This window comes from Papio anubis, chromosome 17 (assembly GCF_008728515.1).
Source record: "Papio anubis isolate 15944 chromosome 17, Panubis1.0, whole genome shotgun sequence".
Taxonomy (NCBI): Eukaryota; Metazoa; Chordata; class Mammalia; order Primates; family Cercopithecidae; genus Papio; species Papio anubis.
Genome location: NC_044992.1, coordinates 72,017,073 through 72,041,451, shown reverse-complemented (window position 1 = coordinate 72,041,451; position 24,379 = coordinate 72,017,073). Strand labels below are relative to the sequence as shown.

The following is a 24,379-nucleotide window of genomic DNA, read 5'->3' as shown; positions in this document are numbered from 1 at the left end:
CTGGGGCCGGGCTGCAGGTGGGCCGTCCCCTTTGCCCCCACTCCTCAGCTGGCACCTCTAGCCCACACCAAGAGGAGAGGAAGTGGCCAGACAGGGGCCCAGGGCTGCTTTCCCACAGTGGAGACAGTTTTGAGGCTGTGCCTCTGGGGCAAGGCAGGCAGGGACAGAGGACAGCGATAAACTCTCAGAGCCTGTGGGGGAAGGAGCCACCCCCTGATCCTAGCCCCGCCGGGCGCAGAACCTGGCACCCAACCCCTCAGGCACCAGTGACGCCCTGTCTGGCCTCCCACCCCGCAGCCCAGACTGTTTCTGTGTGCTGCCCCCACCCTCAGCCCCCTCTAGGCTGAGACGAGGCTCTCTGCTCCCTCTTCCCGGGGCAGGCTGGAGGATGGCCAGGACTGGGGTCAGGGGTCATGGCAGGCAGTGGGCGGGTGCTAAAGCCCAGCTACCCCAGCTAGGACCCCTCCCATGCCAGGGCAGAGATGGTTCAGTATGGCTGGGGCTGGGGACCTGCCTTAAAAATGAACCCTGATTCTGCGAGTAAACCTTACAGTAAAGAGATCAACAGAAATAAATAATCAAACAAACAAATAAGTAAAATTAAAAAATGAACCCTGAGAAGAAAAAAAAGAGCAAGCAAGTCCTATCTATCGAAAGGGGCGGGCAAAGCAGAGGCTGCAGGGCTCGCGCAGGCTGTAGTCTGACTCCCCTTTGTGGGCTCCAGGAAAGTGTCTCGTGCACTCTCAGGGTCTGGCACTTGCCCCCGTAGAGATCTGTCCTCTGAGCACTGTGACCACAGCTGAGCAGCCGATGACGGGGCGAAGAGGGGCTGTGGTCACCTCTACCCCACCTGGCACTGGGCTGTGCTGCGGCGTCCCCCAGGGGCGGTGCGGTCAGCCTGTCTCTGGGGACTGGGTACTCTACCTGAGGCTGAGGTGAGGTTCCCCTAAGTCCCTAGACCACCCCCAGGGGTGGTCAGTGTCCTGAGGCCAGAATGAGGTGGCCAGTGGCCTTGTGTCTTCATGGCGCCCAGTTCCACCCTACTGCCAGTCCTTGCCCTCCTGCTCCTGGGAGCCTGGCCTTGGGGCTGTCCTGGGGCCTGGGCTGTGGTCCTGTGGGGGCTGGCCCTCCCCTGAGGACTCTCCAGAGTCTCCTCTGGGGCATGCCACTGGCCTCTGCGTCGGGCTCCTGGTGATGACATTGAGAAAGGGACAGCATCAGATGCTAGCGCCCACCTGACACCCCCTCACACCGCAGATGGGGTCTGGAAACTGTGGCTGGCCTGGACACTCAGGGCCTGCTACAGCCCAGCGCATTGGGCCGGGTAGGGCATGCTGCTCAGACAGAGCTTGCATTCAAGCTGGCCGGTCCCCAACTCTGGGAGAGCTTGGGGGTCCCTGCCACCTGCTCCTTCAGTTCTCAAAGCAGCCTAGGGAGGCCTGGGAACAGTCCCTGGCTTAGAGGGAAAATGAGCACAGAGGAACCGCAGCCCTTCAGTAACTAATCGTGGGCGAGGACATGGCGAATCCCAGGCCTGGGGCCTCCTGCGATCTTTGCCCAGGGAGTGGGGGTGTCCTCTCAGCCTGGAGGCTCAGATGCAGGGCCTGGAATCCAAACTGCCCACTGCAAGAGGAGAAGAAGTGGCCAGACTGAATTCGGCTTTACTCCTTATCAGCACTCAGCGTCCCAGCTTCCTCATCTGTAAAGTGGGGTCACAGTACCTGTCTCACAGCAAGGTTGCTAGCAGGATCAAATCATCTGCAATAGTTTTAAGACAAAGCCTTGCACTGTTAGCTGTGACTGTGCCAGGCACACTGTCACTCTAACAAGAACCAGCGGGACAAGAATATCTCGACAATGAGGAAGCTGAGGCTTGAGGAGTACAAACACCACAGCTGGCTATGCAGGGCTGGGTCATGTCTGACTCCGAGGCCACACCTTTTCTGCAGCACCCATATCCTGGTACCTCACAGGCTAAGTAGACTGAGGAAGGCTGAGGATAGTCCCAGGACTTTGGGTGGAAGCAGTGGTGTTTCTGGAGAGTTCCCATGAGAATAGGAGTCCACCCTACGCCACTCTCCTCCCTCTTTGAAGACCTCTCCTGTGGCCCCTGCATGCCCTGGCCCCGCACTGTCTGTTCTGAGCCACAGTATTGCAACAAACAGAGGCTGAGCCACCAGACACAGCCTATGCAGGTGTCTGAAATGCCCCTTTAGTGCCCCAGCCTCCTCTGGTGCTCACCTCGGTGTGGGTGGCCTGGGGAGTCCCAGCGACTTGCGGATGTGCTCTCGGGAGCAGATGTCAGCCTGGAGGAGACAGACGTGCTGCTAGGTGCTGAGCTGGCCTGTGGACCAGTTTCCCACCAGGAGCTGCTGGTGGCAATGCCTCCATCCCCCATAGAAGCCCATTCAGGACACACAGGTCACAGCCAGCTTTTCAGGCTCAGGAGCAGCGGCCCTGTTGGCGAGTGTGTGACAGGCATGCCTGGAACTTTGGGGTCAAAGCCCTGCAATGGCAGCTCTCACACCGAGCTGGGCAGTCCCTGACGGGCCTGAGTAGCTGGTGAGTGGACAGGCTGAGCAAGCGGGTCCTGGGTCTCCTCCCCACCAGTGGCAGTTGGAACTGCTCAGCCTTCACTGGTTTCCAGCCTGTGCTTCCCTGTAGGTTGTGTGCAAGCCGAGGCTTCCCTGCTAACACTTGCTTCTCTGGGGACTCTGAGCCCAGCTGGTCTGTCCCCTCCCTGACGAGATCAGCAGTAACCCCTGTCGTACCTCCAGAATCACCAGGACAAAAGAGGGCGGTGGGCCACAGGCTGGGATGACAGCAGACCCCAGCAGGGTCTCACAGCAAGGTTGCTGGCAGGATCTGGCAACCTGAACAGGGCTCAGGTCTGAGTGGGAACTCCTGAGGGCATGGGGGGTCTGGCCCTGGGAAGTCCCCCTGATCCCAGCTCAGATGGGCTTAGATTAGCTTCAGGGCTGCACGACTCATGGACAGCAAGGGCTAATCCCCCAGCCTGCTCCTGCTTCTATTCATGAGGGAAGAGGGGCAGCGGTAGGCGGGGCCAGCACCTCTCACCTTGCCCTGGAGCGGCCCAGCCTGGCCTGGCAGGAGAGCCTGGACCTGGCAACCAGGAGCACAGCAGCGCCTGTGACCACGGGGCCACCAAGACGGCTCGGGGAGGAGCCAGGGAGAGAGCAGACCAACACTAACCCTGTCTGTGCTCTCCCAGAACCTTCTGGAACAGAGTCAGGAGGGGAGCCTGTTGAGAGGCGAGTGACCTCAGGAAGGAAACGGACCCAGAGACAGAGCCAGCCCTGCAGGACTCGACCGTCGGCTCATGCCCAGCAGTGAGAAGCTGCGGGCTCCTGGTGCGGAACAGCTGCATATCCCATCTGGCTGCAGCTTTCCTTCCTCTGGAGGGGGGGCCCAGGATTTGGCAGGCTCTTCGCCAGTGCTAGGCACAGATCCTTGTTCTGTTTCTAGATGCTCAAGGTACTCACAGGCCAGGTGTCCCCTCCCTTGCAAGGACGGGCCACTGTCCTACTCTGGGGTGTGCTGAGGTGGAAAAAGGTCTAGGAGCTCCAGAAACTGTGTTGTCTGCAGCAGCACGACCTAAAGTTCCTGGGGCTGAAGGCCTGGGAGACAGTTTTTTGGGTTCTCTCTCGGAAGACCACACGGCTGAGCTGGAATGGAGGAAGAAAGGCCTCTTTCCTGGGCGCTGGGGACACACAGCTCATGGGCTTGAGAGTCCACACACCTGTGCCCTGAGCAAAGCCCTGCAAGGCTGCAGAGCCCGCTCTCAGATGCCACCACTAGGCACGGCTCCCCAGGGCGACGGCCATTGTGGTATGCGGGCTGCTGCTGCCCCCTGGAGGCCACACTGCGCGCCAGCAGCCGGAAGGCACCGGCCCCATGGTGGTGGCCTGGGGGTTTTCCACTGGTGCTGCCGCTGCCCCAGCACAGTGCGGGGCAAGCAGTGGGGTAAGATGGGGAAGCGGCAGACACCAGGGAGGCTCCAGAGCTGGGTTGCTGGAAGCAGCGCGGCTTGTGCAGACCCGCGTCCCTACCTCCACCCCACAGCCTCCACAGCACGCACAGCGGCCACCTAAAAAGGCCAACCTGCGGGCATCCCGCTGCCAACTCAGCCATCCAAGTCCCTGTGGGTGACGTCTGAGACCCTGGAGCACCCCAAGATGCTCACGGGCTCCCACCCACTCTGTACTTCACTGCCCTGGCTCCAGCCACACCTTCCTGCTGTTTCTTTTTGTTTTTTTTTTTGAGATAAGGTCTTGCTCTGTCACCCAGGCTGGAGTGCAGTGGCCCAATCATGGCACACTGCAACCTCAACCTCCTGGGCTCAGGTGATCCTCCTGCCTCAGCCTCCTGAGTAGCAGAGACCACAGGCGCGTACCACCACACTTGGGTAATTTGTTTCTACATTTTTTTTGTAGAGACGGGGTCTCACTATGTGGCCTAGGGTGCCCTCAAACTCCTGGGCTCAAGTGATCCTCCCACCTCTGTCTCTCAAAGTGTTGGGGTTACAGGCATGAGCCACCCTCCGGGCCCCCCGTTTCTTGAGCACATCAAACTCCTTCCTGCCCAGGGCGGCCCTTCCCCTAGCAGGTCTCTTCTAAGACTGACTTTTCTTGAACCCTCACTCTGTGGGCCTCTCTGGGACAGGATCCACCCATGTCTTGTGGTCCCCTGGTCCTATCGAGGCTGGCTGTGGGCATCTCGTGCCAGCTGTCTCTCCCCTGGCCCGCAGGCTGAGTCCTTTCTCAGCTAAGCTGACCGTTTCAGCAGAGTTCTCACCCTTCCCGGGGGACCGAACAGCAGTTCTGGTGCTGGGTTCTGGTGCGGGCATACCCGAGGCCCCAGACCAGCATCTCTGGGGCCTGCACAGCTTTCCTGCAGAAGCCTCCCGGCTCAAGTTCAGCTGCTCCCTCTGGGACCTGAGGGGCTGGCTGGGAATTGGCAGGACACCTCACCACCGGAGCTAACATCACTGATTCTCCAAGCTGGCCTGTATCTGGGTGCAGGAGGCTCAGAGAGGCTGGGAGGCTGAGCGCATGGGGCACAGGGCCTGGGGATGAACTCTTGGGAGCCCTGCACCCTCCGGTCTACTGTTCTGACTGCAGGGCCTGGCGCAGGCCAACCAAGCTCTCCAGCAAGGTGTCTGTGACCTGTCCTTGGCCCAGGAACCCCTGTCCTCACGTCACTGCACTCTGACCCCAGCTGAGCTGCTGGCGAGCCCTGAACAGCAGGTGGTAGGAAGCAGAGGCGCCTGTGCTGCCTCCCCACATCCCCGGCCCACCTACCTGGCGCACGGGCTCTGGGATCCGGAATCTGCAGCAGCAGCAAGTCAGGCGCACAGCTGCCTCCAGGCTCATCTTGTGGCCCACGGAGATGTAGAGGGGCCTGGTGCTGCGATCGTGGCTCCTCAGGGCCTGTGACAAGGAAGGTGAGGGCTGTCCTGTGGGCTGGGCCACTGGGACCAGGGTCAGGACAGCCTCAGCGGTTGGAGCTCTGACAAAATGTCCTGGGGGCAGGAGGGAAGGTGAAGGGGGCAGTGCTCTCAGGGCCAGGGCCTGCCCATCCTCAGGGCACCTTCCTACTGCTTGTCCCTGGGGCAGGGTGGGCTCCCTCAGCACAGCTGGAGGAAATAAACACAGATATCACACCCCGGGCTCAGTCAGAGGCAGGAGGATGGACGGACGGGCAGGCGGGGGGTTGATGTGGGTAAGTGTGAGGGCACGCGTGTCTGCATGCACCTGTGTCTGCCTGCAAACGATCCCCTACCCCGGGGCTTTGGAGGGGCTCAGGGTCCTGGCCACTCACCATTCCCAGGACAGTCCCAGAGTCTCCCAGCAGAGGGAACGAGTCTCCTCGAGTCTGCAGGAGTCGGATCTGGAAAAAGGGAGAAAAAAAAAATGGGGAAAAAAATCCTCTTTTCTTGATGACGAGCTGAAGGCAAGTCTCTTTATTTTATTTTTTGAGACGGAGTCTCGCACTGTTGCCAGGCTGGAGTGCAGTGGCGCGATCCTCGCTCACTGCAAGCTCTGCCTCCCGGGTTCAAGCAATTCTCCTGCCTCAGCCTCCCGAGTAGCTGGGACTACAGGCGCCCATCACCACGCCCGGCTAATTTTTTTGTATTTTTAGTAGAGACGGGGTTCCACCGTGTTAGACAGGATGGTCTCGATCTCCTGATCTCGTGATCCACCCACCTCGGCCTCCCAAAGTGCTGGGATTACAGGTGTGAGCCACCGTGACAGGCCCAAGTCTCTTTATTTAAAAAACCCAGTCACTGGGCCAGGACAGGGAAGGGGACTGATTTTGGAGGTGAGCTGCGGCCCAGGCAAAGCTGCACCACCTGAGATGCCACTGAGCGTGCAGGCGGTGACGTGGTCTCGCCCAAGCTGAGAGTGCTGCCCAAAAGACCCTGTCCAAACCTGATGACGCGGCTTAGAACAAGGGCAGCAATCTGCCCAGGGCCACTGTGCCAAGCTGGCAGCCACACAGGTGCCGCCGCTGCCCAGTGACCGGTGCTGAGCCCGCTTCCTTCCTGTGGCTTGTCTCCTGCTTTGGGCACATCTGACTCAGCTCAACAGGCTGGTATTTCTGGAGGCAGTGGACTGGCTCACTGAGTGGGTCTAAGGTCCCCATCAACTCAACAGATTTTTATTAAGCAACTGCTCCATGCAGGCACCTGAGAGCTGGGAGGAATGAGAGATGCAGTCTCTGTTCAGCATCTGCCATCCAGTCAAACAGCTGGGGGTGTCACCAGCTACCTCCACTGCGAGTGTCTCACTCCCCGTGCCAACATGGGGTCCCAGAGGAGGACGGTGCAGGGGAAGGTGGGGTAGGAAGAGTGTGGGTGGCAGCTCCAGGCAGGCCTTGGTGGGAGGGGGCCCTGGAGGCTGGTGTACCTGAGCACGCAGGGGAGGAGACGGGGTCTGGGGCGAGGTGGGGTGGGAAAAGCACCAAGTGCACCCGGGACAGCCTGGAAGCCCATCCTGTCCCCAGTAACTGGGGGACTCAGCCCTACTTGGTGTGCCACGGTGGCTCAGAGGCGAGGGGACCAGAGAGGCAGGCACACCCAAGAGGCAGAAGAGGAGCTGAGTGCGCCCTCGGCTGAGACGGGCACGGCAGCACCCGGAGGACAGAGCGCGCCCTCGGCTGAGACGGGCACGGCAGCGCCCGGAGGACAGAGTGCGCCCTCGGCTGAGACGGGCACGGCAGCGCCCGGAGGACAGAGCGCGCTCTCGGCTGAGACGGGCACGGCAGTGCCCGGAGGAAAGCAGGTCTTCCTTATTCCAGGCCACAAGCCAGGGACGAGGAGGGCAGCGTCCGCAGGCAAGGGCTGGTCCAGAAGTGTCCTCGTGCCCAGGGCCACTGCAGCCCCGCCACTGAGCTGCCCGGCACGGCCTGCAGCAGGCTCCTCCTCACCTTCTCCTTGTGCAGGGCGTTGTTCTCCAGCCCATCCACCTGCAGGAGTTTCTTGGCCACCCCAACGCAAGGCAGGTCTGTGAGGACGCCAAGGTGGCAGGCCACCCCAAAACCTGCCAGGGAGAAAGGAGGGTGGGGTTGGGGAGGTGGGGCTGGGGCCTGGCACAGGGATTCAGGACAAGCCAGAGTCTCACCAAAAGCTTCCCTAAGTGAGCAGAGGTCTGTGGACGGGCAGAGGGCTGGGGAAACCAGACCTAAGTCCCAAGCTGACCTGGGCCAAGGCCCCCTGTGCCCGATTTCCTGGGTGCGAGGCCAGGGAGGAAGCCTCCTTCCCTCTGTCACGGTCAGTGCCGGTGCCAGCACCTCACTGGCATGCTGGGATACTGCAGCCCAGCTCTCCAGTCATTTCCTGAACCTTCCGGCCTCCTCTTCCCTCCACAGTGGCCTGCCAGCGCTGGCACGAGCTCTCCGGTCATTTCCTGTGCCTCCCAGCCTCCTCTTCCCTCGATGGTGGCCTGCCAGCACTGGCACGAGCTCTCCGGTCATTTCCTGAACCTCCCGGCCTCCTCTTCCCTCGACGGTGGCCTGCCAGCACTGGCACTAGCATGTGGGTCGGCACATGACCACCCTTTGGCTCTGCACCCGTGTGTGAGGGCAGCAGCCCGGGCCCAGTTACACTTGCTGGCCAGGAAGGTCCAACGTCACTCCTCCTGGGCCCTCTCTGGGTGCTGCTGTGCCGCCTTCAGCTCTGTATGTGGGAGTAAAAGAGCCCATCTCCCTTGGCTGGGCACGGTGACTCACACCTGTAGTCCCAGCACTTTGGGAGGCTGAGGCAGGCGGATCACGAGGTCAGGAGATCGAGACCATCCTGGCTAACACGTGAAACCCCGTCTCTCCTAAAAACACACAAAAAATTAGCTGGGCATGGTGGCGGCGCCTGTAGTCCCAGTTACTGGGAGGCTGAGGCAGGAGAACGGCATGAACCTGGGAGGCGGAGCTTGCAGTGAGCCGAGATCACTGCAAGTGCCACCACGCTCCAGCCTGGGCGACAGAGCGAGACTCTGTCTCAAAAAGAAAAAAAAGGGCCCATCTCCGTCAGTCGTACTCCCTAGGCCAAGGTTCCCGGCATCAGTGGGGGCCTGGGTGCACCTGTCTAATTGTGGATAAGGGTCTGACGGGCCATGCAGTGTGGGTGGCTGGCAGGGAAGGCCACTCTGAGCCCGGGCCCTGGGACATCTTTTGGTGATCAGGTCAGAACTGGATAGTAGCACCTGGAGATGAGCCAGCGCAGGGCACTGTAGGGAAGGCAGGGGCGGGCAGGAAAGAGGTGAGGGGTGAAGCAAAGACAGTCCTTTTCTGGCAGGGTTGGAGGAGGGGGGCAGAGCACACTGTGAGTCCCTGTTGTGGCCAGAAGGGAGCAGCTGGAGGGGCTGGCCGCAGAGGCCGAGGGGCCGGCGTTTTGTGTGGGGGGTGACAGAGGTGCCCTCTCCCCCATCTCTTCCCCACAGTGCCCTCCCAGGACCTCCGAGAGCAGGATTACCTCGGTGGTGGAGCACCCCGTTTCCATCCACAAGAAGGACCTATGGAGCCATGGGGAGAGTCACAGTCAGCTGAGCTGGCCCTCGGCCCTCAGGACAGGGCCATCCCCGAGGCAAGAAGAGGGCACTGTCTCTGGGGTCCAGCTTTTTAGAAACCCTCATTCCTCTCTTCCAGGAAGCTCACGAGTCTCTCCCGGCCACTGCGGCGGTGGCGACCTGCAACCGCCTTCCCTCCCCCAGGGGGAAGAAGGGATCTTTCTCTTGTCCTAGGGATGAGACACCTGCCTGGGGCATGAGGCCCGGCTCCTTCTCCCGCAGCTGCTGCACCAGCTCCAGCAAGAAGGGCACCTCTCGGAAGGCCAGGAAGCCCGACACATAGGGGGCTGTGAGGCTGACCATGCGGCTCTCCTCGTACACCACCTGCCACCAGGCACGCAGCTCAGTGGGCGGCACAGCCCTTGGCCACCTGCCCCGCCGCCACTCCCTCCATGCTGCACCCCCGCCACCCTGCTCTTCATCCTTCCCTCTCCCTTACCTCACCCTCATGGCTCCCCTTCCCTGCCTCACCTACAAGACAATGGGTTTGGAATAAGGAACTAGACGACGTACCCTGCAAATTGGTGGTGGGCAGTACCCCCTGTGACCTGGTCCGTAGCAGCAGCCTCCTGGGACCTGGTCCATATGAGAACCCCCCATCCTGGACCCGGTCAACTGGAGGAGCCCCTCCCACGCCCAGGACTTGGTCCGTATGAGGAGCCCCAACTCCCAGACCTGGTGTGTTACAGTAGGAGCCCTGGGACGTGGTCTGTAGGAAGATTCCCTGGTCCATATGAGCAGCCCCCTGGGACCTGGTCCATAGGAGGAGCCCCCTGGAACCTGGTCCATATGAGAAATCCCTTCCCGAGACCTGGTCCATAGGAGGAGCCTCTCCACCCCCGGACCTGGTCTGTAGGAGGATTCCCCGGGATCTGGCCCATACAAGGAGCCTCTGGGACCTGGTCTGCAGGAGGATTCCCTGGGATCTGGTCCTTAGGAGCCCCCTGGGACCTAGTCTCCATCAGAAGCAAGGCTAAGGTTGCTGGCTGCATCACCTCTGCCTGCCCCTTGCTTTCCTGGTGCCTCCTCCTTTGTGTATTGAAGCGGACACTCTGCCCCACCCCTCCATGGGTTGTTGGAGGCTTAAAGAAGACACAGCGTTGGCCAAGAGTGGTGGCTCACACCTGTAATCCCCGCACTTTGGGAGGCCGAGGCAGATGGATCATCTGAGGTTGGGAGTTCCAGACCTGCCTGACCAACATGGAGAAACCCCATGTCTACTAAAAATACAGAATTAGTCGGGTGCGGTGGCACATGCCTGTAATCCCAGCTACTCGGGAGGCTGAGGCAGGAGAATTGCTGGAACCCAGGAGGCAGAGGCTGTAGTTTAGAGCACAACATGGCAGGCCTGAGTCTCCTAACCTTGTGTTTTCCTTAGTCACACTAGCCTTAATGTGGGGACGCGTTTCCCACTATATCACATTCTCCAGACCTGTCTACCTTCCTGCAATTTTGTTCCTGAATCCCCCAAATCTCTTGGTGATAGCTTTCAAATCACAACTTCCACTCCTCACTTGTGGCTGGATCAATAATTAAACACATCAAAGAAAACGGAGTGCGCTGTATTAGCACAGAGGGCTGGGGCTCTTTCTCTCGACATCTTTATCAATGAGTCAATGGGGAAACTGATCAAATCTGCCCATGACCCAAAGTGGGGAGGGTCCGTTCTGATAACACAATTTGGCTGGATCACTGACATCCCCACAGAGCAAAGTCACTTTGCACAGTGACACGTGGAATTAAAGTGTGGCCTGAGTTCCCACAGCAGGCGGGGGCTGCTTACGTCTCAATCTCTCTCATAATGCTATAATTCAGATGACGTTATGGGGTGACTATGATTTGTAATCAGTACGCTAATGACACTGCGGCTGTGGAGGAGAATGTCATTCTCAGGACAGGCCTGCTGATGTCTTCTGAGCTGAGCTGTCACAATCGCGGGGATGTATGGTACACACACACAAACAGCATGCACACGTGCGAGAGAGAATATTCCAGAGCAGCAACAGCTGCACGTAAGTAGAAGGAATACAGCTGTCCGATGCATCCTTTTTCAGTTTTTGGGGATGTATGTACATTTTCAAGATAAAAATCTGGGAAAAGAAAAATCACTGTATAATTAGTGTGGGGGGCAGGTCTGGATGACCAGCAATCTCAACATAAGCCAGTGACCTGGTGCCCCTCAAAAGTTACCAGTGTTTCCAGCTGCACCAACGGAAATGGCGTGGGTGAGTGGAGGGTCTAGGGACTTGGGTAGACCACATCCGAGTTCCTGCATTTGATTCTGAGTGCCAGACGGAAAGATGGACCCTGTGAACGGAGGGCATGACCAGAGGGCCACTGGCCAGTGAAGAAGCTGGACGTCATCACAGCCTCTTGGGACCATGTGGTCAAGGAGCATGCAGCTGTTTCCAGCAGCGGAAGGGTTGACAAGCAGAAGGCAGGAAAGATCTGTTCTGTTTTGCTACCTGAAGGCAGAACTGATCGACGGGAGTCACAGACAAGCGGGGGTCAGCTCCCTGCAGAGCCTGCAGAGCAGCACACACTAGCCATCACTCAGCATCTGGCATGGAACAGTCTCCGCCGGGAGGCCTGTGGAGCAGCACACACCAGTCATGGCTCAGAGTCTGGCACAGAACGGGCTCCACCATCGTTTGTCAGGGATGCTAAGGACAGTGTTCTTCATGGTGGGAAAAGCAGGCCAGTGGTTCTCCAACCCAGCTCTGCTTGAGAATCACAGGAAAGCTTATTTTAAAAAGCAGATTCCCAGGCCATACTCTGGGAGAGTTTTTCCCCCAGTAAGTGGGGTAGGGCTCTGGAATCTGTTTTTTTTTTTTTGACGGAGTCTTCCTCTGTCACTCTGGCCAGAGTGCAGTGGCACAATCTCGGCTCACTGCAAGCTCCACCTCCTGGGTTCAAGCCATTCTCCTGCCTCAGCCTCCCGGCTGGGACTACAGTGCTGCCACCCGCCTGGCTAATTTGTTGGTATTTTTAGCTAGTAGAAGTGGGGTTTCACCATGTTAGCCAGGATGGTCTCGATCTCCTGACCTTGGGAATCAAGCCTGCCTCAGTCTCCCCAAAGTGCTGCTGGGATTACAGGCCTGAGTGACCGCACTCGGCCTGTTTTTTTTTTTTTTCTAACAGCTTTACTGAGATACAATTGACATACCATAAAGTTCACTTGTTTAAAACATACAATGCAATGGTTTTGGTATTTACAGAGTTGTGCAATATCACTATAATCTAACTTTAGAACATCTTCCTTAACCCCTAAATAAACCTCACACCCATCAGCAGTCACTTCCCATCTATCCTACCCCAAGTTCAAGGCCCAGGGATCCACTTTCTGTCTTTGTGGATGTGCCTATGGAATCTGTTTCTCAACACACTTCCGGGTGATTCTGCTTCTGCGGGTCCACGGTCGGGCATTCAGGAACCAGTGGACCAGACTGTTCCAAGATCCCTTCCTAGTCTAAGCTTTCATAGCCGGAACAATGAATACCGACGAAGTAGCAGGTGCTTTGCTTGGTGCTGGGGTTATAAAAGAAGTATGGTACAGCCCTATCCTTGAGAACCTACAGTCACTGGGAAAGACGGAATCACAAATGACTAACTTGAATACAATGTGAGAAGTGCTACGACAGCATGGGCATTAAAAAGAGGCTCAGGATGCAGATAAAAGGGTGATTAATTCACAGCCAGGGAAAGTTGGAGGGGGAAGGGAATGCTGTGTTAATTGCTTTCCATGCATTTCATGTACGGCTCATCACAATTCTGTGGGCTGGATATTAATACCACTATCATCCTTAAGTCAGAAAAAAGGAGACAGAGGCCTAGAGGGCAAAGTGGGGAGTGGCAGAGCTGGGTGTGAGCATGAGCAGTCAGGACCCCAAGACTGTGCCCCCACTCCCAATGCTAGCCTACAAAATGGCCAGGGGACCCCTTAGGGTAGGGATTGCTGAACATCCCAATCTTCGCATACAGGAGGTACTCAGTACAGTTTTGCTTAGTTTGGACTGAAAAGGGCCTCCCAAGTAAAGCACAAAGCCACGGAAGCAGGAAGACGTTTGTCATCTTCGGGAGCCGCAGAGGAGCAAGGCGAGTGGCGCCAAGAGGCTTCGGAGCTGTTGACTCTTCTGTGAATCATGAGCCCACTGTCCATTCACACACATATCTACTGAAGGAAGAGTCCAGCATCTTCTACATGCTACCCACAGTGGGCAAAGCAACATGGTTTCTACCATCACGGAGTTTATATTCCAGTAGGGAAGACAGGGCAGTTCCATTCCAGCAAGACAAGAGGAAGCAGAGGGTTGCTATGGTCTAAGTGTTGGTGTCCTCCCCAAATTCATATGTTGAAATTATAACCCACAGGTTACGGTATTACGAGGTGGGGCCTCTAGGGAGGTGAGTGGATCACCATGTGAGAACGTAAGAAGCTGGCCCTGTGCAACCTGGAAGAGCGCTGTCACCACAATCCGATTGCGCTGGCACCCTGATCTCCAGCCTCCAGCCTCCAGAACTGTGGGAAATAAATTCCTGCGGGGGGTAAGCCACCTAGTCTAAGGTATTCTATTACAGTAGCCCAGACAGACTAAGACATGGTGCTGAGGGACAACTCCCGGTCTTGTGGGATGAGAGGGCGCTTAGTGGAGGAAGTCATGTCTAAACTGAGCCCGAAGAGATGAGTAGGAGTTAGCCAGATGGAAACCTTCCAGGAGAGGAAACATTACTGCAAAGGTCAGGCCGCCAAACCCAGCGTGGCACACGTGTGAAGGATTCAAAGTGGGCTGTAGGGGGTGCGAAGAACTGAGAATGGTGGTGAGGGCTGAGCCTCTAGCATCACATTAAATCACGCAGGTGACAGGTCATAACGGGCCTTGAAGTCATAGTCAATGAGAGTGAACCTCATTCACCATGAGGTCATGAGAATGGCACTTTGATGTTCTAAGAGGACTTGTGGGCTGGGTGTGGTGGTTCGCACCTGTAATCTCAGCACTTGGGGAGGCGAAGGTGGGAGGATCCCTTGAGCCCAGGAGCTGAAGACCACCCTGGACAACATAGTGAGACCCTGTCTCTACAAAAACTGAAAAAATAAGCTGAGTGTGTTGGCTCACACCTGTGGTCCTAGCTACTCAGGCTCAGGTGAGAGGATCACGTGAGTCCAGGAGGCTGAGATTAGATCTTGGCAGTGAACCAAGATTATGCCACTGCACTTCAGCCTGGGACACAGAGAAGGGGAAGGGGAAGGGAAAAGGAAAGGGAAAGGGAGGGGAGGACAGGACTTGTTGCTTTTGAGGAAAATACCTGTTTTTTGGGAAAATCGGTCTGCTGGCAGTATGGAAAATAAACCACTGAAGAGGAACACTTGAGCCAGGGCACCCATGAAAATGCTGCTCAGGAACCCACGGGAGTGACGGTGGCACAGCCAGGGAAGAAGCAGAGGAGAAACAGACAAGGGGATAGATTCCAGCGCCATTTAAGAGGCAGGAAAAAAGGGAGCTAGTGTGCAACTGGACGTGAGAGGAAGGGAGGGGCCCAGCAGGACACAGATCTCCAGCTTGAGCAACTGAGGGTGTGGTGTCCAGGTCACTGAGATGAGGAACCCAAGATAACAATCAGACTTGGAGATAAAGCTCATGAGCTGATTCTTTTTTTTTTTTTTTTTTTTTGAGAGGCGGGGTCGCGCTCTGTCCCCCAGGCTGGAGTGCAGTGGCCGGATCTCAGCTCACTGCAAGCTCCGCCTCCCGGGTTCACGCCATTCTCCGGCCTCAGCCTCCCGAGTAGCTGGGACTACAGGCGCCCGCCACCTCACCCGGCTAGTTTTTTGTATTTCTTAATAGAGACGGGGTTTCACCGTGTTAGCCAGGATGGTCTCGATCTCCTGACCTCGTGATCCGCCCGTCTCGGCCTCCCAAAGTGCATGAGCTGATTCTTAACAGTCACAGAATTCCTTTAATTTTTGCCTTTTTTTTCCCTTCCCAAACTCCCCAGACTATTTTTTTTTTTAAATTGAGATGGAATTTCACTCTTGCTGCCCAGGCTGGAGTGCAAAGGCATGATCTCGGGTCACCACAACCTTCGCCTCCCCGGTTCAAGCGATTTTCGCGCCTCAGCCTCCCGAGTAGCTGGGATTACAGGCATGCGCCACCACGCCCGGCTAATTTTGTATTTTTAGTAGAGATGCGGTTTCTCCATGTTGGTCAGGCTGGTCTCGAACTCCCGACCTCAGGTGATTCGCCCATCTCGGCCTCCCAAAGTGCTGGGATTACAGGCGTGAGCCACCGAGCCCGGCCAACTCCCCAGACTATTAATGACATCCTACAAAACGAGAAGCCGGGTTCTAGGCTTGCACTGCTCCCTGCCCCGGAGATCCCACGCCCGAGCCCATCGAGGGGCCCGCCTCGAGCTCGGCGTCCTCCCAGGTTACCTCGAGCTCAGGGTAGCTGAGCACCACCAGGGAGGCACAAGCGCGGACACTGTCCCCTTTCACGAAGGACACGTCAACGCCCCCGACCCTCCGCAGACCCGAGAAGGCGGGGTCTCGCTGCCACGCCTCGGTGTCCCTGTCTACGACGCGGGCCTTCAGCTGAGCTTGCTCCCTAGGAGGACAGAAGCAAAAGCGTCAAACTTGGTCGGGGCCACACCCCCGACTCTGCCTCCTCCACCCGCGCGGCTGCAGCGGACAGAGCGTCTCTGCCGGGTCTTCTCCCGCTTCAGGGGAAAGCAAGGGACACACCGGCAAAGCCACAGTCCCTAGGAGCCCAGGCGGCGGAGACCCGGCAAGGCGCAGGCCAGGCAAACGGACCGGAAGCGACAACCGCGCCCACCCCGCGGACTACAACTCCTGAGGCCCCGCCCCTGCCGCGCCGGAAGCTGGGCCGTGCTTGGCGGGGCTCGGGCGGCGGCCGCCCTGACTCCACAGCCTGAAGACTACGAGCTCGGAGGGCCCGCAAAGGGCCACGCGGCCTCGGCCCTCGCCTCCTGCCCGTCGCCCGACAGCATTACCGTTTCCACAGTGACAGCGTTTCCTCCGGCGGCCATTCCGCCGCCTCCTGGGCCATGGTTTCGTCCCGGGCACCCTTCTGACGTCACTTCCGGAGGCGAGTAGCGCAAGCGCCATCCGCCCTCGTTGCCATGGAGACGCTTGCGCTTTCCCGAGCCGCATTTCCCGCCCGGGTCCTCAGACGCTGCTGGCCGCTGGGTGAGCTCCTGCGTGACGCACACGCACCCCTACGGCTTCACGTTGCCCCGCGGCGCCGCGCGCGATATCGGCTCGGACCCCGAGAGGCCGTCCGCGCCGTTTTCAGCGGATAGCTGGGGCCAGGTGAGTGACCGCGCGAGGACCCGGGATCCCGGTGACGCCCGTCCCGCCTCTGCTGTCCCCGCCGCGAGCGCTGCGCTCTGCGCGGCACCTCTGCGCTTGGAAAAGGGTGGTCCTGCACTGCCGGTCCCACTCCTCGGCCCGGTCAGCCTCCGCCTTTGCCGAACCCCGAAAGGTTTCACCAGCTCCAGGACGGCCCGGGGGTTGCCTCAGGAGCACTTACTGGGCGCCTGTCGTTGACGCCCCCCACCTCGACGGCAGCTCAGGGTGCCCTCAAGGTTTTGAGGGCAGGTGTCGTGTCTTTAAATTACTCATAGCCTAGCGGGCTGAACTCTCGGGAGGGCTGCAAACTTGTGCTGGGTTTCATCTTGCTGGGCAGAAAACTTCCCCTACCAGACAAAGTACGGGCGACCTTGGGGGTCTTGGTTCTTACCTCGTGCTCCTCAATTGAACTAGTGTGGGTTCACCTCGCCGTGCCAGGTGTTGTGCGAAGTACTGTGAGAGAGAATATTTATTTGTGGGGAGCCGGCTTTAAACCGGTGGATGGGAAAGGCCGGAGAGGCGATACTGGAGACACCTGAGGAAGGGTGAGTGAAAGAGCATGGCGGGTGAATGGAACAGCTTTTGCATGAAGGTCCAGGGGTGGGAACGAGGTTGGTGTATTTGAAGCACGGAAAGGCAGCCAGTGAAACTGAAGTGTAGCAGTTTAACCCGTGGTTTTCTATTCTACTGGGAGGATTCAGAAGGGTGCGTGTGTATGTGTATATATATATATAAATGTCAAGGATGTTAGGTTTTGAAGGGAAGGTGAGGGTTGAAGGATGACGCACGGAGAGTGGAGAGTGCGGGCGGCTCTGCAGCAACACAGGTACATTGCAGACACCTGTGGGGGGCCGGCTTCACGCCAGAGCCCGCCAGCGATTACAGCCTGGGGTGGTCATAGGCCTGCGGGAGGGGTCTAGGCAGTATGGCTTGCTGCCCGGGAAGATGTTGATAACGTGTTTCCAGGATGAGGTGGTTCCGGCGGAATGTGGTGTTCCTTGCACTTTGTCCCAGCAGAATATGTTAAGAGGCAGGCTGTTTGTCATGGCTCCAACCCCCGTGGAATGTTTCACTTTGACCAAGGTCTGCAAAATGGAAGGGGGCTTAGAAAATGGCGCAGTTTGGACTAACAAAGGGGAAAATATAGACGACGAAATTAGACTCTAATTAGAGTTTGAGGCTCAGGAAAGGCTTTACACAGCTTTAGGAACTGACAAGGCTTTGAAAGCAGGGTCAGTTTTCAACGAATGAGAGTCGCCCACTGCACCCCGCGCACCCTGGTCTGCTGCTGCGACGTCTTTCCCACCAGAGCACTGACAGATATTTCACAGACAAGGAAACTGAAGCTTAGAGAGGTGGAGCCGCTTGCCCACGGCCGTAGAGCTGGCAAATGGGAGAGCCGGGACCCACATTCAGACCCGTCTGAGCTGGGCTGTGTGTCGGCTTTGTTGGGTTCCAGAGTGGTCAGGGGGAAGGAGCCCTTGGATTTGGTAATTAGGGGTCACTCATGGACCCGTGGCGATGGGGCAAAGATCGTGGGTTCTGAGGCGGTGGCTGTCTCCTGGGTTGAGGTTCTCTTGCGCTTCAGGGCACAGGTAGTAGTGGTCATGAAGGAATACTGGGGAAGGTAGTGTAGCAGGACCAGCCGCAGACAAAACTCCTCAGACACTGAGTTAAGGAAGGGCTTTATTCAGCCGGAGGCTTTGGCAAGACTCACATCTCCAACAGCTGAGCTCCCTGAGTGAGCAATTCCTGTCCCTTTTAAGGGCTCACAACTCTGAGGAGGTCCATGTGAGAGGGTCGTGATCGATTGAGCAAGCAGGGGGTACGTAACTGGGGGCTGCATGCACCGGTAATCAGATTGGAACAGAACAGGACAGGGATTTTCACAGTGCTTTTCTATACAGTGTCTGTAGTCCATAGATAACGTAACCAGTTAGGTCAGGGGTCGATCTGTAACTACCAGGCCCAGGGCGCGGTGCTGGGCTGTCTGCCTGTGGATTTCATTTCTGCTTTTTAGTTTTTACTTCTTTCTTTGGAGGCAGAAATTGGGCATAAGGCAATGTGAGGGGTGGTCTCCTCCCTTATTCCCCCACTTTGAGAGTCTCACTCATTTTATTAGTGGGAGTTCTCACCTTCATTTTCACTGCCTATGTCTTTCTGCATGACAGATCGATAGTGATTCATGTAGCACACTTGCGCTGAAGCATTCTGGTGAACGAGAGTAGCGATGAAACCTTTTACCATTTGAATGAGTACAGGTAGTAAATAAGGGATTAGTAAGCAGGTTCCTATACTACTATAATTTTTATTACATGAGTTTTAAATCCTCTTAGTGCTGGGAACCATTTTTTAAACATGGCCTCAGTGTCAAATCCGTGCCACACTTGTACAGGCACATGCGCCAGTTTTGTCATGTCTTTAACTGTCTTTGACTACTTGCGCCGATCATCTATGTGCAGGCAGCAATTGGTGAGGTTAAATTTTCCACAGACTTCTCCTTCAGCTGCTAGCAAGTAGTCGAGAGCCAATCTGTTTTGATAGATAGCATTTCTCATCTGAGTTTCTTGCCAGGCCAGAATAGTCAAGGCTCTGCTGGTTTTATTAGTGATGATTTCTAAGACAGCTTGTTAACCGTATGATTCAGTTGAGCACGTAAATGGGGGTCCGGTATCCTCATGAGCTGTCTTGTGCCTAAGTAGCAGGCCTGTAATATTGTATGATTTTCTCAGGGGGCCGTTTATTACTATTTTTTATATTTTTTAATAGCTATGCTTCTCTTTTCGCGGGAGGCATAGACAGAGAAGCTCAGGAGTTCGCCTGTCCTCATGGGCAGTAGGAAGAAAGATGGTTTAATAGTGCCAATACCATAACTACCTGCCCACTGGTCAAGTAATTTGGTGTAAGCTCTATGCCCACATATCTAGTATAATCCAGTGGGGGCTGTCCAGTCCCGGTGGGACTCCGGGTGGGTCCACACGGTTTGCAACTTTGGGCATTTACTAAATGGACTTTTCTTAGTATGGTGTGAACTCCACTAGGTGGCTGTTTTTGTAGTACTATTATACAGTTTTTGCCCAAGGCAACTGCGTCTTCCCACAAGAAGGCTGGAGTCCTTTCCTACTCTTGCCATATAGTGTTGTCTAATGATTGAGGCTTTTAGGACCTAGAAGTTATCAGGGTGATTTTTTTAAGCTGGAAATTCATTAGGAACTGCGTCTGTAGGTACTAATTCTCAGGCTTCCCATGGACATTGATCTCCTATTACAGTTCTTCCACATACATAACATTGAGAGACTGGGCTATATGCTCGGCTAATTGCAAAAGCAAATTTCTGTTTTTCCTGGAATTTCCGGTACTGGTACATTCAATTCATCGTAGAAGGTTTGAAATAGTGGCTCAGGAGAGCGTTTATAAACTTCTCAAACCACGATATTTACTTGAAGATCCAGTCCAGCCCCATCAATTTTTAGGGTTACACGTTCCTCTTTTTTCTAGTGAGGATTAAGGGGGTTGGTTATTACTAGTTCTAAGGGGTTACACTGACCACTGGTATGGCTACTTTTCCCTTTCTGAAGGTGGACAGGATTTTTTAAATTTTTTATCCTAGTAACCTAAATGACACAAGACCAGTATCCACATTTATTTTTATACAGTCCTAATTTATCATAAATGTACTTATTTTCTGCCATATAGCCTCTTTTGTAATTAAGAGAACCACATGCTATTTTTAACTTACTACTATTAATGACAGCACAGGCGTCAAATTTCAAGGTGACTTGTTTGGGCACCTCTTTTTTTGTTTGTTTGTTTTGGCTAACACTTTACTTGTATCATTTATGAGCCCCCACTAGTCTTCAGTTCTTAATCTTATTTTAAAAACTGTGGTCATGAGAGGCTCAGATGGGTCATAACACACATCAGGTTGGTCATTTCCTGGGCTACATATTATACAAATAAGTTCTTTTTAGAGTTCCAATACACTTATAATAACCGTAAAATAATAGGACCTTAGCAACTTTTTGTCCTACCTCAGTGACTTCCATAGCAACCTTTTGTCCTACCTCAGTGACTTCCATAGCAACCTTTTGTCCTACCTCAGTGACTTCCATAGCAACCTTTTGTCCTACCTCGGTGACTTGATGTATACACTGGGAACAGCCTTCAGTCTGAGGAAGGTCAGTTGAAGTCCTTGTTGTACAAGTCCAAATTTTAAGGAAATGAGTCCCACGATTAGTTTCGTCATGCTTCGGCCTTGCGTGGACCAGTCAGCTTCCGGGCGTGACTGGAGCAGGGCTTGTCGTCTTCTTCAGAGTCACTTTGCAGGGGTTGGCAAAGCTGCTCCTATCCACGTACCACTCACAGTCTACTGATATTCAAGGATGGTCTCGGAGGTTGGGCCTGCTAGAATAAACTGAGTCCAACACCTCTACACAGTTACGTTCAACTGGGCTCTCTGATACTGGGAGCAAGGTGGTGGGGTTTAGGGTGTTGCAAACTTCAGTAGTTATGCGGGGATTTTCACACAGCAAACTTTTGTACTTGGTTAATCTAGCGTTTGTTAACCAATGATGTCCTTTGGTAGTCATTAAAGTTACCACAGCATGGGGGAGCCTTTATATTCAGGTTTTGCCCAAGGGTTAGTTTATCTGCTTCTTGTGCTAACAGGGCTGTTGCTGCCAGGGCCCTTAGACATGGGGGACCAGCCTTCGGAAACCCCGTCTAGTTGTTTGAGAGATAGGCCACTGGCCTTGGCCAGGGCCCCACAGTCTGGGTTAAAACTCCAACTGCCTTTTTTTTTTTTTTTCTTTTTGACACAGAGTGTGAAAAGTTTTGTGAGGTGAGGTAGCCCCAGGGCTGGGGCCGACCTGAGTTTTTCTTTTAACTCATGAAAAGCTCGTTGCTGTTGGTTGTAATAGATGTGGTTTATCCAATCTACATTTTTGTTGTCACCTACTAAAATATTGACTTATATCCTGTAGCTATTTGATTTCAACCTTTAAATTAATCTGATATTCCTTGTGGGGCTCCAGTTGCATCTAAATAGATGTGAGAGTCTAAAGACCCATAAGGGGCTTCTCTCGCTTTACATGTCTTATTTTTTCTCCCTCTGGTTGATGAAATGCCAGGGTGAAAGGGATCACGAAGTGGACTAAAGCACAAGTGCCACTCCAGTTATTCAGCAGAGTGCCCAGTAAAGGTCTACCACAACGCCACCACACATCCGCTCAGGAATGAACAAGGGCTGACTGATGGATAAGCTCTTGAAAATTCTTAAGCTCATCCCATCTCTTCAGGTCTCCAAGGAACGCTAAGTTTCCTCCCTGTCGTGAGAGACACAAAGTGAACTTAAGTGTTGGGAGATGGAAGCTGGATGGCCCTCAGGGGCTGACCCGCAGGGTGCCGGACTTTGGGATATAGCAGAGAGAGCTTGGCATGACTTATCACTCCAGACTGTAGAATCCTGGAAAAGAACTATCATGCAGCCTACACCTGGTCAACTGGAGGACCACCTTAGTGGAAGGGGGACAGTCTGGGCCTCTGGCCTGCCACGTGCACAAGCATAACAATTGTTTTTGTTTAACGTACAGATAGAATATTTGATCCATTTTAACCAGGCATTTGCATCTTGATATTCTGTCTTAGTTGCTAAAGTCTAAGTCTTTAACTTCTATGATTCTTTAGTAAAATGAATGTATGGTTTTAGGAAATTACAAAAACCGGTTGGGGCAGTCCATCCTTGCTCTTTAGTGGTCCACAGAATGTTGGACCAACTATGGCATGAAAGCTCTACATTGGAGAACCAGACTCCTGGCTGACACTGGAGTCTTTATCGAAATTTCTCTGGATTAAATGGTCTTAATTTACTAATGCCCAGTCTGAGGACAGTCAAGAGGGACAGAAGTACTTTTCTGATGTAGAGAGCTGTCTTTGACTTGGCAAGTCCCCACAGCATTAAATGCAATAGTTTGAGGCAAAATTGACTTGGTTATGTTAATAGCTAGATGGTCAGCAATAGAGTGCAGAAAGAAGAAGAGTAATAGAATAGATGAAAAGAGTTAGATTTTTCTTAGCTTTAGTTCGGTAGGGTTTTCCCCTGAGACTATGGCCCACGACTCTGGAGGGGGTGGTGCTTTCTTGACTCAGGTGTGATGAGTCCATCCTTTTTTGGCTGTACAAACAGCAGTCTAGGTGGTTAGCAGCACAAGGTAGGGTCCTTCCTAGGCTGGCTTGAGTTTCCTTTCTTTTCACCCTTTGATGAGAACACGATCTTCAGGCTGGTGCTGGTTTACCGGAAATTCTAGGGGTAGTACCTGTGCTAAAAGACTTTTAGTTTTGAGGGAAAGGAAAGTGGAAGATAAACTAAGTATATAGCTTCTAAGAAATTGACCTTTTGTTTTAAATGTGGGGACATCAACAGTGGACTTTATAGTCTTTGGTGCCTTCTTACTGAGAAATTTCCTTGACCACCTAATTTTATTAGTTTTTGGACCAAAGAAGCCGAACACCTTTTTATATTTGACAATGCTTTCTGTATGATTTTTATACCAGATGAGCTAAATTCTACCTTTATATTAGTGTGTTGTTAATGTTAAACTTAGTTTTAATAAAACCTTGTAGACATTTATGCAATTTTTAATGTTTGACTGTAAGGTAAGATTTTTTGCTCTTTTTAACCTTTTCTAATTTTTGCTAAAGAGCAGGTTGGTGCTTTGAGAAAAATCTGTTATGCTTTTATTTCGATGTCCAATTTACAGAAAAACTGGATGATACCTCTTTAGCCATTGTTTACACACAGAATTTTCTTTCCAATTAACATTTTAAAACTTGATTAAACCTTCAAAACATACATATTTTTAATCTTCTAATGTAGGTAAAAATTTATGTTCTTATGCCTCCTCATAATCCTTTTACCAAAGACATATTTTACTTTCCTTATACACCTTGCACATAAACTTTTTTTTTAAATAGTTCTACATTCAGGCGGCCTAGTTACTTTTAAATTATACAACATTTCTTGCATAAATTCTTTTCTATAACTTTTTTCTTTCACAACTTTCGCAGACAATTCTTCAACATTCCTCAACTTTTTGACTTATTAGAAACGTTTCTTTCTTTTTTTTATTTTTTTTATTTTGAGATGGAGTCTCACTCTGTCGCCCAGGCTGGAGTGCAGTGGCACAATCTCAGCTCACTGCAAGCTCCGCCCCCTGGGTTCATGCCATTCTCCTGCCTCAGCCTCCTGAGTAGCTGGGACTACAGGCGTCCACCCCCACACCTGGCTAATTTTTTGTATTTTTAGTAGAGGCAGGGTTTCACCATGTTAGCCAGGATGGTCTCGATCTCCTGACCTCGTGATCTGCCTGCCTCGGCCTCCCAAAGTGCTGGGATTACAGGCATGAGCCACTGTGACTGGCCTAGAAACATTTCTTTAAACAACGAGTTAATGTCTCACGTGTCCATGTGAAGAGACCACCAAACAGGCTTTGTGTGAGCAACAAGGCTGTTTATTTCACCTGGATGCAGGCGGGCTGAGTCCAAAAAGAGAATCAGCAAAGGATGGTGGGATTATCATTAGTTCTTGTAGGTTTTGGGACAGTCGGTGGAGTTAGGAGCAATGTTTTTGTGGGCAGGGGGTGGATCTCACAAAGTACATTCTCAAGGGTGGGGAGAATTACAAAGAACCTTCTTAAGGGTGGGGGAGATTACAAAGTACATTGATCAGTTAAGGTGGGGCAGAAACAAATCACAATGGTGGAATGTCATCAGTTAAGGCTATTTTCACTTCTTTTGTGGATCTTCAGTTGCTTTAGGCCATCTGGATGGATAGTGCAGGTCACTGAGGATATGATGGCTTAGCTTGGGCTCAGAGGCCTGACATTCCTGTCTTCTTATATTAATAAGAAAAATAAAATAGTGGTAGAGTGTTGGG

General features: G+C 53.9%; 1 protein-coding gene across 4 annotated transcripts; it reads right to left on the bottom strand.

Annotated features, from left to right (window-relative positions):
- Nucleotides 1–595: 595 nt before the first annotated feature.
- Nucleotides 596–16,168, bottom strand: LOC101019391 (endonuclease V). Of its 4 annotated transcripts, XM_021928098.2 has the most exons (10): nt 16,089–16,168; nt 15,511–15,682; nt 9,273–9,407; nt 8,990–9,029; nt 7,450–7,562; nt 5,842–5,910; nt 5,322–5,450; nt 2,242–2,306; nt 1,127–1,188; nt 596–918 (listed from the first exon to the last, which is right to left on the bottom strand). In XM_021928098.2, the coding sequence occupies exons 1-10, from the start codon at nt 16,142–16,144 to the stop codon at nt 842–844; spliced, it is 918 nt and encodes a 305-aa protein (XP_021783790.2). In that variant the 5' UTR covers nt 16,145–16,168; the 3' UTR covers nt 596–841. The 4 variants fall into 4 exon arrangements, with proteins under 4 accessions (XP_021783790.2, XP_003913588.2, XP_003913587.2 ...); XM_003913539.5 differs by having other exon boundaries at nt 596–1,188; XM_009191416.4 differs by lacking the exon at nt 596–918 and having other exon boundaries at nt 1,073–1,758.
- Between the last annotated feature and the right edge of the window lie 8,211 nt (nt 16,169–24,379).

Coding starts and splice junctions, on each gene's coding strand:
- LOC101019391 (XM_003913539.5), bottom strand. CDS start 16,144: ATGGCCCAGGAGGCGGCGGAATGGCCGCCGGAGGAAACGCTGTCACTG. Junction 9,408..15,510: donor TCAGCTACCCTGAGCTCGAG/GTAACCTGGGAG, acceptor GCCTGGTGGCAG/GTGGTGTACGAGGAGAGCCG. Junction 5,451..5,841: donor CTGGGACTGTCCTGGGAATG/GTGAGTGGCCAG, acceptor TCCTTGTCACAG/GCCCTGAGGAGCCACGATCG.